Here is a 13,927-nt window from a genome sequence, read left to right on the forward strand (position 1 = left end):
AAAAATTGATGTGTACCAATTTCTTCTTCTGGGAATGACCTTTTTCCAGACCTGCCAATACTCTTGAATGAACCAGACATTTTTGGTCCCTAGGAACAAATATAAAAATTGCCAGTGTACATGCGTCCAGTGTTAAGTGCGGTGCAATTTTAAAGCACGCAACAGAGCATTCATAATAGGTTTCCCTTTTAAAAGCACAGTAGACCAAAAATAAACCTGACAAAGGGCAGCTGTAGAGTTTTAACACGTGGAAAACTCCACAAGCAGCAGTTATGTAACTTGAAAGAAACATGATAAATATTTCACACCATTAGATGAACTTCCAACTCTGACACTGAAAAAAAAGCAAAGAACACGAAACGAACGCACCTCAAATCTCCAAGGAGCAAAACGCTTAAACTGAAAAGGGACCAAGGCTGTGCTAAAATCTGAGACCTGACTTCCAGCACTAGTCTTGATTGCTTTTTTTTTTGTCTCGAGTCCGAGGCGGAGCCCGCGAACCCCATCTCCTCAGAGCGCCACCCCCTCAGCTTCTCCCGTTGGGCAGAAATTTTCCGATTTTCTCCACCCCTAGGCTGAAAAGCCAGAAAGAAGTTCTGAGCCAAGGAGGGGAAGAAAGGAGTTGGGGCAAAGCAGGAGGCGTTTCCTCACCCGCACACACCCCCGTCCCCCAGACACCCAACCCCCCACCCCGCCCCCCAGCCTGCCGCGCCTCCCGCCCCCGGCTCCCCGCCCTAGGGACAGCTGGCAGCCCCGCGCGGACCAGACACAAAGCCGATCAATCCCGGAGGCGTGGGGGCGGAGGGACGACCCGCCGCCGCTTTCCCGGGCGCTGCTCTCCTCCTGCTGCCCCCTCGCTAGGACCCGGCGGACGCCTCGCCTGGTTTTCACGCCCTCAACCCCCCACTCCCACACCCCCAAAAAAGGACAGACCCCCATCCCTGGGCTGGAGCACCCGCCTCTTGGCAGCCAGCTGAGAAGTCGCCCGGGGGGGCGGGAAACTAACACCCCATCTAGAGCCGTCCCTCCTCTTCCTCCCCTTCCCGACTCTCTGCTCCTCTCCCGCCCCAGAAGTTCGAGGGCCCCCGGCTTCCTGCGCGCCTGCCGCCGGGACCCTCGACGTCGTCTGAGCAGCCGGCTCCGGCCCCGCGAAGATGGCGAGGAGCCGCCGCCGCCTCCTTCTGCTGCTGCTGCGCTACCTGGTGGTCGCCCTGGGCTGTAAGTTGCTCGGGTTCCTCTACCCTTGCACCCACTCCTGCCTGGACCAGCCTGCCCCCCACCCTCCAGCCCCCCACGGGACGCGCGTGCGCTGCGTCCCGGCGGCTCTGGGCCGAGGTCGCCGCGGGGCGTCTGACTTTGCGCCCCAGGGCGCCTGAGGGCGGACGCGAGGGGCAGGGAACGCGAGGTCGTGGGCTTCTTGTAAATTGTGTCTGATTTTGTCAGTTCTAGATACGGAAAATTAAGGGTCCCCACTAGCGGGTTCTCATCTGTTTGCAAAGTTGGGGTAAGTTTTCAGACAGAGGGACGTGATTCGAATGCAAAACTCACTACCCACTCGTAAGATGCTAAGATCCCAAGAAAGATGGCATCACCGGGAGGCGGGCGCCGGCCACACTGTGAGTCCGGGGAGGGGGCAGCGTCCGCGTGGTCTGGGCTCTCTAGCGTCTCAGCGGAGCCGGCGTTAAGCAGAGCGCTTGTGGGGCGGGGGTGGGGAGTTCGTGGCTGCTGAGCCAGAATTACTTTTATCCTCTCCACCTGCACATCTACATTCAGTTAGAGAAGTCTGGTCTGGGGACTCTAGCCAGCTGCTGTGTCCTCAGGGGACGTCCAACGGGACGATTGTTAGAAAGATGCAGAAGCCACATGATCCAGTAGCTGGGGAGACGTCCCAAAGCCAATTTCACCGGATGATTTTAAGCAGGATTTTCACGGATTCTGGGCTCATGAGATTTAAAATCCTGGGAACATTGCCGTTATTTTGTTTTCTTCGCGTTAACTTTTTAGGAAAATGGAAGAAATTACAATAGACCTTAAGCAATGCAGTTTACTTTTGCTTTTTCTTTCTTTTTTCTCCCACCTTTTTTGGCTGGCTTGCTTTTCTTTCTTTCTTTTTCTTTCTTTCTTTTCTTTCTTTTTTCTTTCGTAAAATGAGTTATTGTTGCTATTCATATTCTGGTGATGTAATACTTACAATACTTAACCTGCGGGACGAGTGTCTAGTGTCTAATATCACAATACAATGATATTTTCTCACACTCTCGCTGCCCAAGTGATCATCTCATAGCTCAAGTGATGTGAGCCACGTCCCTTTGTGGAGGAGGAAGGTGCACATTGTCTCCGGGAAGGGACATGTGCTGCCCAATATTATATAAAGTCAAACCAGAAAGGCAGAGTTTCACAATGAAACCCTTGTGCGATTTTGAAATATCAACTGATATACGGAACACACAGAGGAAAAAAATGCACTCCTGCTAAAAGGCAACAGAGAGGTAGGCTGGAGAAATTGTAACAGAACGTCTGAGAAAGTTATGTATTCTGCTGAGATCCTAAATTTCAAATAGAAACGAGTGTGCCTTTTAGTGTAGAATTGTCACTAATTAAAAACAGAAAATCGTTCTGCTCTGCTATTCCTATTGAGTCACGAACATAGAAACAATACACCCTAAGTTTGAAATTGTAGTGAAGAAACAACCAAGAAGCAAACAAAAGAATAGATGAATGGGCCTGAGTGAGCTCTTCAGGCTTTAGGTAAATATAACACATTGGCTCTGCCAACCTGGATTCCTAGAGGGGGTAAATTTGAAAGTGTTGTGGGAACTTTCCTATATTGTTTCTGAAATACCAAAAGATCTCGCATTGCAAGAGTGTTTTCTTTTCTTTGTGTGTGGGTGGTTTTTTTTTTTTTATGTTTAAAACAATTTTAGAATAGTTTGGATTTAAAGAAAAATTCCAAAGCTAGTGTAGAGAGTTCCCACATACGCCACACCCACTTTCCCCTATTGTTAATATCTTTCATTAGTATGGTACACTTCATTCAGATTTCCTTCATTCTTACCTAATGCCTTTTCTATTCCAGATATGGAATAGCCATCCAGGCTGTCATATTACATTTATTTGTCGTGGTTCCTTAGGCTCCTCTTGGCTGTAGCAGTTTCTCAGGCTTCCCTTGTTTTCTCTTACTATGACAGGTTTGAGGAGTATTGGTCAAGTATTTGGTAGAATGACCATCAGTTGATGTTTCTCTGATATTTTTCTCATGACTAGAGTGGAGTTATAGGTTTTTTGGAGGAAGATCAGAAAATGGTAAGGGGCCTAGATAAAGTGACATTTTCATCACATCATCTCCAGGGAACATAGTGTACACATGATTTGTTGATGTGAACCTTGATCACCTGTAATCACACTCATCATGTAGTGCATACCAGTTTTCTCCACAGATCACCTACCCTTTTTTCTTCATTTCCATGCTAGATTTTTTGGAAGGAACTCACTACATGCAACCCACACTTCTTCAGGAAGGAGAGCTTTGCCCTATCTCCTTGAAGGTGGAGTATCTTCATAAATTATTTGGAGCTCTTCTGCATGGGAGATGTGTCTCTCCCTTCCCCTCATTTATTTATTTAATCATTTACTTTTCTATCAGTATGGGCTCATGAGTATTCGCTTTGTACTTTGGGTTATAATCCAATACATTTTATTTAAAATAGTAAAGGCTTAGTGGATTTCTTATGCTGTTATTACATATTCGTCTTTTCAATATTCTTCCCAGATGTAACTGTACCACTCTTTTGGCCACTCCTATCATGTACAATGTCATGCTTACTCCCTTCTTTCCTTTTTTTCCTGCTGTTTATCAACATTTTTTATATCTTTCTTAGTAGTCTGGAGGATTGCTTTTTGTTGCTGTTCTTTTTATTTAAACCATGATGTCAGTATCCTTGTGGATATATGGACATTTTCTTGTGTGTTTAGTTGAATTATATTTTTCTTTCCCACTCCATTAGGAAAGGAATTTCTTGATGTTTACTCACCACTGAATATCCAGAGCTGAGCAAAATTCCTGGTTAATAGTAGGGATAAATATATGCCTGTTGATTCTATAGTATCTTAGTCCATTCCTGCTGTAACAAAATACTAAATACATAAATACGAAATACATAAACTGAGTAGCTTATAAACAACATTTATTTCTCACGGCTCTGGAGGCTGAGAAGTTCACAATCAAGATACCAGCAAATTCAGTGTCAGGCAAGGACCCACTTTGTGGATCATAGATTGAGCCTTCTCAGGGTGATCGCCCATGGTGGAAGAGGAAAGGCAGCTCTGAGGTCTCTTTGTAAGGGCACTGTTCTCATGACCAGATCATACTCCAAAGCCTTCACCTCCTAATACCATCACATTGGTGATTAAATTTCAACATATGAACTGGGGGGGGGACATAAATCATAGCAGATGGAATGGGGATGAGGCAGGGTGAGTAAAAAGAAGTGTATGGATTGAACTGATTGCAATATAAATCATGAAGCTCTAACTTCATGTTAAGTAGATGGGGTGTCAGACTTCTTTGAGCCATCATTTAAGCTGATATTTGAAAAAATAATAGGAATGAGTATTCCGTGTTTGGTGGGGTGTTGTTATGCTTTTGGGGGTCTCTCAGAGCCTACGAGCTAATCATAAATCAGAGCAGTTCCTGATTCTATCTAGGCAGTAGCAGCTGGTCCTCAGATCTGGACTGGAACCTGATCCAGGCGCTTAGCCTAAGTCTAATCTCTCATCAACTGATAAAGACTGTGGTGGGAGAGAGGTCTGAATCTTTTGTAAAATCACAAGGCTCTGCCTTTTTGCCAGAGCTGACCCAAAACAGCACTCCAGGGAACCAAGACCAGGAAAATTCTGCCCTCTGTATCTGTTATTAAGAAACAACTGTCATAATCAATTTGCTGGAGAGAACTGGTTTCGTGCTGGCATAGTCTTAATTATCTGATGAACAGAAAGGTTAAAATGGGCGTGTAGGTGGATTTAACAACCATTTCAAGACTATGAAAGAAATTATATTAAAAAGAACGAAGTCAAAAACAAAAACTTCAGCCTGAGCAGCACAGTGAGTTCCCTATGACTGAGAACACTCATTTATCCTCCCACGTGAGCAGTTTAATGAGAGGAGCCCTTGGGAGCTTGCAGATGTTCACCACCCATAGTTTCCATTGCACTGGTTTCCTTCTGTGGGCTTTCTCCATAGAGAAGATGTATCAAAATATAGAGGTAAGAGCTGCTAATTTTATTGAAGTCAGACTACCAGGAAACTATAAAGGCCATTGCTTAAAATAATATTTTTTCATCCCATAGTAATATAGTAGTAATACTGCTGAGTCAATACTCCAGTTTACCCCTCTTGATAGATTGATTTTTTGAGGAAGATGATGATGAGGATGGAAAAGGGGAATCAGAACCTGGGTCAGGTGCTTCCTTTGGCAAAAGCAGTAAAAGAAAACTTAAAACCATATACTGTTTTCTTGGACACTATTACTGTTAACAAGGCTAGAACTCAGAAAAATAATCCAACTGTATTACTTTTCTATTGCTGTGAAGCATGGCCATAAACAAAGCAATACAAATTTATTGTCTTAAAGTTCTAGAGGTCAGAAGTCTGAAATAGGTCTCACTGGGCTGAAATCAGGGTATCGGCAAGGAGCATTCCTTCTGGATGTTCTAGGGCAGAATCGGTTTCCATGGCTTTTCCAGCTTCTGGAGGCTCCCCACGCGTGGCCCTGTTTCACCAGCTTCTAACTCTGTGATGCCAGGCTGCCACCTCTCTAGTTTTCTCTCTTCTGCTTCCTTCTTCCACTCATCAGGACCCTTGTCATTACCTTGGACTCACCTGAGTAACTCTGGATACTTACTTATTTCAAAGTCAGCTGGTTAGCAACTTTCATCCGTCTACAACTTCAATTCCTATTTACCATGTAAAGTAAGATATTTATAGGTTCTGGGGAGTAGAATGTCTATTTTTATGTCTATGGCTATTATTATGTCTCTTACACCAGCTAAAATGAGGTTATGCCCAGCAACAGTGTTTTCAGTGTTGTACTCAAGAATATTCTAGATCCCATGAAGCCACCATAACTTTTACTTTTAAAGTATAACTCATAGTGATATAAAGCTGGTTGGTTGTCTTGTTTTGTTTTGTTTTGAGATGGAGAGTCACTCTGTTGTCCAGACTGGAGTGCAGTGGCTCAATCTCAGCTCACTGCAACTTCTACCCACCAGGTTCAAGCGATTCTCCTGCCTCAGCCTCCTGAGTAGCTGGGATCACAGGCGCCCACCACCACACCCAGCTAACTTTTGTATTTTTAATAAAGACTGAGTTTCACCATGTATGCCAGGCAGGTCTTGATCTCCTGACCTCAGATGATCCGGCCGCCTCGGCTCTCAAAGTGCTTGGATTACAGGCGTGAGCCACTACACCTGGCCTAAAGCTATACTTTTTATGAATTGTATTTTACATTGCATAGTATGGTGGTGAAGAACATGCACTCCAATGCTGTGCTCTGTGCTCTTACCAGCTGTGTGACCTTGTACAGGTTATTTAACACCTGTATATGTCATTTTATTCATCAGTATTGGTGATAGTCCAAATAAGACTGCTTACCTCATAGAGGTTTAGGAAGAATTACGTGTATTGACATGTATGACAGACTTAGTAAAGTGGAGAAGCCATTGAAGCCTTTTGACATTGAGTATCAGTTAGATTTGCATTTTAAAGAACATGCATTGGATAGAGTATGGTGAATGGAAGGATTGGGGTGGGAGGAATCAAACTGGGGAGACCAGTTAGAAGTTATTGGAGTAGTCCAGGCAATTGCTTGTATAAGTATTTATTTTATATAATTTATCAATAAATATACTCACATAATTACACATACACATATAACCACTGACAATTGTTTTTTACAGTCATGTGTCACCTAATGATGAGATATGTTCTGATAAATGTGTCATTACGTGATTTTGTTACTGTGTGAACATCATAGCATGTACTTAGAGAAACCTAGATGGTAGAGTCTGCTGCACACCAAGGCTAATGGTGTAGCCTATTGCTCCTGGGCTACAAACCTATAGAGCATGTTACTGTACTGGATGCTGTAGGCAATCGTAAACAGTTGCAAGTATTTGTGTACCTAAACATATCTAAACACGGAAAAGGTACAGTAAAAACACAGCGTAAAAGATAAATGGTGCACCTGTATAGGCACATACCACGAATAGAGCTTGCAGGACTGGAAGTGGCTCTGAGTGAGTCAGTGAGTGAGTGGTGAGTAAAAGTGAAGGCCTAGGACGTTGCTGTATGCTACTATAGATTTTATCAACACTGTACACTTAGGCTACACTAAATTTAGAAAACAATAAAGTTCTTGTGCTGTATCAATACAGGCGTTTCAGCATCACTAGATGACAAGAATTTTTCAGCTCCATTATGGTCTGTAGGACCACTGTCATATGTATGGTTCATTGTTGACCAAAATGTCATTACGCAGTACCTAACTGTATTAATTAAGTCTGATCAGGAATCTAAGAAAAATGGCTCTTTGGTTTTTAAGGAATTTTTTTTTATTACGTATGCTGCATTTTCAACTTTCTTTTCCGTTCCCAACCTGTAAACGTGACACAGTAGCTCTTTTGGTTACTGTATACCTTCTTTCAATATTATTCTGTTTCCCACACCTAAGTTTATTTTCAGTATTTGTTTTCAGTGTTTCCCTGAGTTGTCACCCTTAGAACAGTTATTTTTACTTGATTTGATGTTCAGAAGAGTGGCTTTCTGTGTTCTAAAGTGTGTGAGTGTATGCATGCATAGGATGTGGGGAGAGAGAGAGAGAGAGAAAAGGAGAGAGAGAGAGGACGGGTGGATGTGTGCTCAAATAAATGCCTGCTGGCAGGACCATAAAACCCTACTCTGTGAATCTTCAGGCCAATGAATGGGTAGGAAATGCTCTCCAGTTTGAATTGTTCCTACATTTTATGAGCAGAGAAGCAAATCCTGTGAAAGTATTTCAAGACCTGCCCTCTTAGCTGTCCATTGTCTTGGCTCAAAAAGTCCTAAGGAAGAATCCTTATGAACTTGACAGGAATTTTTGTTCTTTACTGGAGAGCCCTGCTCCTGTTTATCGCAAGTCATCAGCATCAAATTTTTATTTGTTTTGTTGGGTTTAGTGTTTTCTTGAGGTTGCCAAAATTTTCTACTGGGATAATTTAGGATGGACTCGTCTTTATATTTGTAAAGAGTAAAAATGCGTAACCTGGTTTGTCTTCTTTATGTTAGGTTTGTCCAATGTGCTTGCTTTCATTTTGTCAATGCGGTCACCTGCTGTTTTTACTCTTCGCTTTCTTCATGCTGTGAAAACTTGCTAAATACCTACTATGGACAAAACCAAAAATAAAAATGAATTAATTGTTAAACGCATTTTCTTATATGTCTAACTAAAAATAGTATAAGTTTAGGGTAAATTCAAACAGAGCAGCAAGTTTGTAAAAGGAGAAGTCTCCTTCGCAGCCTTCCTGATTCCTATTTGTGCCTCACAGATAACCCATCCTTAAGTTTCCTGCAAATAGTTTCAGAAAATTGGAAAAGAAATGTTCCATTATATATAAGCATACTCTTGTAGTTTCTTTAGAAATAAACATCACAATTTATTATGCTTACTGCTCTATACCTTCCAGAAAATCAAGTCATATTCTATACAGTGTTGTGTACCTTACTAAAAAAAAGTGATTTATGTTAGTAATTAAACTACAACACAAAGCTCAATGTCACAAGCAGGACTCAAGATAACATCCTACAGAAGCCTTTAAAACTGTTGTGCTAAAATGCAGTGGGAGCTATTTTCTAACCAGAACCACCAAAAGCAATGAAACAAAGTGATTAGTAAAACAGAGGGAAATAAACTTCCAAACCAGTAACCAAATCTGGAAAGGGAAAAATTCCAACCAAGATCCAATTAAAAGGTCCAAAGGAGAACGTGTGCAAACCTAGAAAGGACAGAGACACTGGCACCAGCTAAGATTCACAGGCAAGTGCAAATGGGTGCTATTTTTAAAGGAGGCCAAAGAAGAAATAATGACCACAAAGAAAAAGGGAACATGTGGAACTTCTGGGCAAGTGCTACATTTGAAAAGAGAGAATGGCGTTTATGTTTTTTTTTTTAAAAATGCACTAGAGGGCTGGGCGTCATGGCTCATGCATGTAATATCAGCACTTTGGAAGGCTGAAGCGGGTGGATCACCTGAGGCCAGGGGTTTGAAACCAGCCTAGCCAACGTGGTGAAACCCTGTCTCTACTAAAAATAAAAAAATTAGTGAGGTATGGTGGTGCCCTGAGTAGCTGGTAGTCCCAGCTACTCTGAAGGCTGAGGCATGAGAATCGCTTGAATGAGGGAGGCGGAGGTCGCAGTGAGCTGAGATTGCACCATTGCACAGCCTGGGCAACAGATCAAGACTCTGCCTTACAAAAGAAGCAACAGAGCAAGACTCTACCTCGCAAAAAGATTAACTAGAGGCTTTTAAAAATAGGAATGGATTTTGATCAGAAGCAGAATTGTCACAGTGGAATAAACAATAACGCAAGTATCCACTTGTCCAATAATCGAAACATGCAGCCATCTATGTCATAAAACATTGAAACTGTACCTAAGCATGTTGGAGACATGAAATTATTGTGCAGTCCATATAGTGCTTTTGGATCCAGAACAAGTCAGGTTCTTTTGTGCCACGTGTTGGGGTGTGTGTGTGTAAACGAATGAACTTCTATGCCATTTCATCTAGATATAGTACTTCTTCCCAACCTCCGTTCATCTCTGCTGTTGTTGCTGTTGTAGTAATTATTCCTCACGTGGCCAAATGCAACTTCTCTCTGAAGGTCTAACTCCAAAATTCCCTGCACCTTCTCTTAAGCCTTTCCTACTCATCAAAAGATACTGGCATGTTTGAAAAGCACTGGATCAGTGATCTTCAAACTTTTTTATGTTACATATCCTACTTCATTTTTTAAAAAAGTGTATGTCCTGACATGTTTTTCTTTATAATTTATAATATGTATTTCTGGATCAACATATTAATCATGAAACATATAACATAGGATATGTTACATATCATGAAACATATACATGGGATAAATACCAAATGAATGAGATAATGGAGAAATAAACAATAAAACATTAACAGAGCAGAAATGAGGTAGTTATAGCTCTATATTATAGTATTTTGTAAAACCTCTATAAGTAAAATAATGTGAGATTGGTACATGAATAGACAAACCAATGGAAGAGTATATAAAGTCTAGAAATTATGCCAACTTCGTTTAGAAATTGTGTGTGTGTGTGTAAAATGGTAGCATTTGAAACCATGGAGAATACTTAATCAATATTGTTACCACTGGAAAGCCATTTAAGGAAAAGATGGATCAGAACCTGATATTCTCCATGATGATAAATTTCAAATGGATCAGAGAGCTAAATGTAAATAGGTAAATAAATAATAAAACCATAGCTCCCCCACCAAAAAAAACAAAAACAAAATAAAGCATAGGTCTGTTTTACTATAAACTGGACTGTATATCAAATGAGTATCTGTATGGGTAAAATAAAACGCCCTAAACAAATTTAAAAAAATGACTCATTGGGAAATGATATTTGTAATTTACATCTCTGACAGAGTATTATCACTGACATAAAGGCCCCTAAAAATTAAAATATAAGCATCAAAATTTTATAAATAGCACACAAAAAAAACCAGAGTTCTCAGAAGAAAAATTTAAATGGTTCTTCAAATATGAAGCTTTTCTCAGTATAACTTAAAATGCAAATTAGATTGTCCCAAAGATAGCACTTCTTCCCTTAGCAAAATTGCATTAACTCATCCACACACTCTGTTATGAAGTTGTATGGAAATAGGCATTCTGCATACTTCTGATGGAGCTGTGAAATGATACAACTGCTATGGAACAGTAATATGTAGAAAAATGTTCTATCTTCCCTTTGACCGACGATATTCAGCAATGTGTAGAAAAATCCTGTATCTGCCTTTGACCCATCAGCCCCAGGACTGGAAACCTATTTTAAAGCTGTACTTGCAAAAACAGGACACAATTTATGCATGATACTATTTTCTTTTTTATGCATTGTATTATTTATTTCACAACTATGATAAAAAAGATTGAAAACAAATGTCCAGTCATAGGGGACCGGCTAAATAAATACAGTGCATACAGTGGTACACACTGTAACAATATAAAGGAATGATGGTGATTGCTCTGTATTTTTTTTTTTTTTTTTGAGACCGAGTTTCACTCTTGTTACCTAGGCTGGAGTGCAATGGCGCGATCTCGACTCACCGCAACCTCCGTCTTCTGGGTTCAAGCAATTTTCCTGCCTCAGCCTCCCGAGTAGCTGGGACTACAGGCGTGCGCCACCATGCCCAGCTAATTTTTGTATTTTTAGTAGAGACAAGGTTTCACCATGTTGACCAGGATGGTCTCGATCTCTTGACCTCGTGATCCACCCGTCTCAGCCTCTCAAAGTGCTGGGATTATAGGCGTGAGCCACCGTGCCCGGCCTGCTCTGTACTTTTATCTCCAAAATATAGTAAGTGAAGAAAGCAAGATGCAGAACAATATAAATGCAGCATACTACATTTTGTGTAAGACAGAAACACTGGCAGGTTAAATTGTTAACTAATGAAATTATTAACAGTAGGTAGAAAGAACAGGAATGGAACAGACTTCTCTTACTATATATAACTTATTATATAGATTTGATTTTCAAAATTTAAATGTTTTGTTTCAAAAGATAAAATTCACTAAAACAGCCATCCCTAAAATTTGAAAACAAATGGAAATAAATGAACTTACTGAGCCTTACACCTGTAATCCCCATACTTTGGGAGGCCCAGGCAAGAAGATTGCTTAAAATCAGGAGTTCAAAACCAGCCTGGATAACATAGGAAGACCACATCTCTACAAAAAAGAAAAATAAATAAAAATTAGCTGGGCATGGTGGCATGCCTGTAGTCTCAGCTACTCAGGAGGCTGAGGCAGGAGGTTCCCTTGATCCTGGGAGATCGAGGCTGTAGTGAGCTGTAATTGTGCTACTGCACTCCAGCATGGGTGACATAGCAAGATGCTGTCTCTAAAAGAAAAAAAAGGAATAAAGAAATAAACCTACTGTATATCAAATCAGTGAGGTAACCACACAGAGGAAATAATAATTTCAATCTGAACCTAAAAACATAATATTCCACCAAACAGTAGAATATATCTTAAGGACAAAAATAGCTGCAAATATGTTTTAAACTTTAGGACTTTAAAATAATGATTTTGTTATTTTGACACTACATTACATTACAGGAAATACAAATCAATAATTATACTAATGTACATAGAAATTAAGATTTTTAGTGTAGGAAAAAAGAGATACATGTAGAAAGTTTTTAAAATTCAGCACAAGTCCTATAATGTTCTATCTGAATTGGAAATGTTCTATTTGAATTGAGTTTGAACTCATGATGCTTTTCTCTTTTCAAAGCTGTTTTTTCTATTTGTCACTAAAAAGGCCCAGAAGACGTCATAACTTTTATCAATCAGCTTTGAAGAAGTAACAAATAACCTCAAAGCCCTCAGTATACTGTTTGCCACCATATGCATTATGTTTGGCTTTATTTCATTCTCGTGGCTCCAGATTAGCTGCTGGTCTCTTCTCAACAATCTTCTTATTCCAGGACTCAGCCTGAAGGAATTGGCCCTGTTTGGAACAGACAGTCCTGGTGGCCTAGGAAAAAGCAAAAGACAGAGCTAAGCTGTGTCCTTAATGGCTCTAAAAGCTTCTATTTAATGTGATATATGCCCATTGGTCAAAGCACATCACGTGGCCAAACGTGGAACTGGGATGGAGAATTGTGTTCTGCTTGCTGGGGGGCCCTAGAAATCATACAGTAATAAATGAGAAGGGAGTTAGGAGTTGGGGATAATAATATAAACTATTCTACAACCCCTCAAAAATGAGCATATTTAGCATGTAAACTATAATTCCTAAATACCATTCCATACTAACGATGACTAGGGAACTTTGGAGGGACACCTGATTCCAGTTTTAGGGTTAGGCAATTTAAGATGAACCTGGGATGTTTTGTTGCCCTCGTGTATTAGTCTGTTTTCACAACTGCTATCAGGAACTGCCAGAGACTAGGTAGATTATAAAGGAAAGAGGTTTAATTGACTCACAGTTCAGTGTGGTTTGGGAGGCCTCAGGAAACTTACAGTCGTGGTGAAAGGTGAAGGGGAAGCAAGGCACCTTCTTCACAAAGTGGCAAGCAGGACAATCAATGCCAAATGAAAGGAGAAGAGCCCCTTATAAAACCATCAGATCTTGTGAGAACTCACTATCATGAGAAAAGCATGGGCGAAACTGCCACCGTGATTCAGTTACCTCTATCTGGCCTCTCCCTTTAAATGTGGGGATGATGGGGATGATGGGGATTATGGTAATTACAATTCAAGATGAGATTTGAGTGGGGACACAAAGGCAAAGCACATCACTTAGCAAGTTAGCTGTCACAGACTAATGAGATTGTGCCCAAAGGGCAGAGGAATCAGACTGCAAAGGCTTTCTTTGGCCAAACTGGAGGCAAGTTGAGAATCAAAAAAGAAAATATATACTGAATGCAATTGATTTAAATATGTTGAATATATTTTTAAATACGTTAATTAGAAAGATACTAAAAAGAAAATCAATAAAATTTTTAAAAGTCATCACTCTTTGGTCACCATTAGAATTAATTAGGTCAGTTACTCCTTACCCTGATACTTGGCACTCAAAATAAATAATTGTCATTATTCTGCATTCTTTTATGCATGTATGTGTAACCACATAACCTTAAG

At 40.7% G+C, this 13,927-nt stretch overlaps 1 protein-coding gene across 2 annotated transcripts in view; it reads left to right on the forward strand.

Annotated features, from left to right (window-relative positions):
* Nucleotides 1–1,117: 1,117 nt before the first annotated feature.
* Nucleotides 1,118–13,927, forward strand: part of JAM2 (junctional adhesion molecule 2) — a 73,834-nt gene continuing 61,024 nt past the window's right edge. The window contains exon 1 of one of the 2 annotated variants that reach the window (XM_064380065.1): nt 1,118–1,218. In XM_064380065.1, the coding sequence (XP_064236135.1) occupies nt 1,155–1,218 (64 nt within the window). In that variant the 5' untranslated portion in view covers nt 1,118–1,154. Of the gene's footprint in view, nt 1,219–1,567; nt 1,617–13,927 lie in introns of those variants that run through there. The other variant, XM_064380066.1, reaches the window with a different exon arrangement.

Source organism: Aotus nancymaae, unplaced genomic scaffold, assembly GCF_030222135.1.
Source record: "Aotus nancymaae isolate 86718 unplaced genomic scaffold, 86718_ANA_hifiasm-v0.15.2.pri h1tg000022l_1, whole genome shotgun sequence".
Classification (NCBI taxonomy): domain Eukaryota; kingdom Metazoa; phylum Chordata; class Mammalia; order Primates; family Aotidae; genus Aotus; species Aotus nancymaae.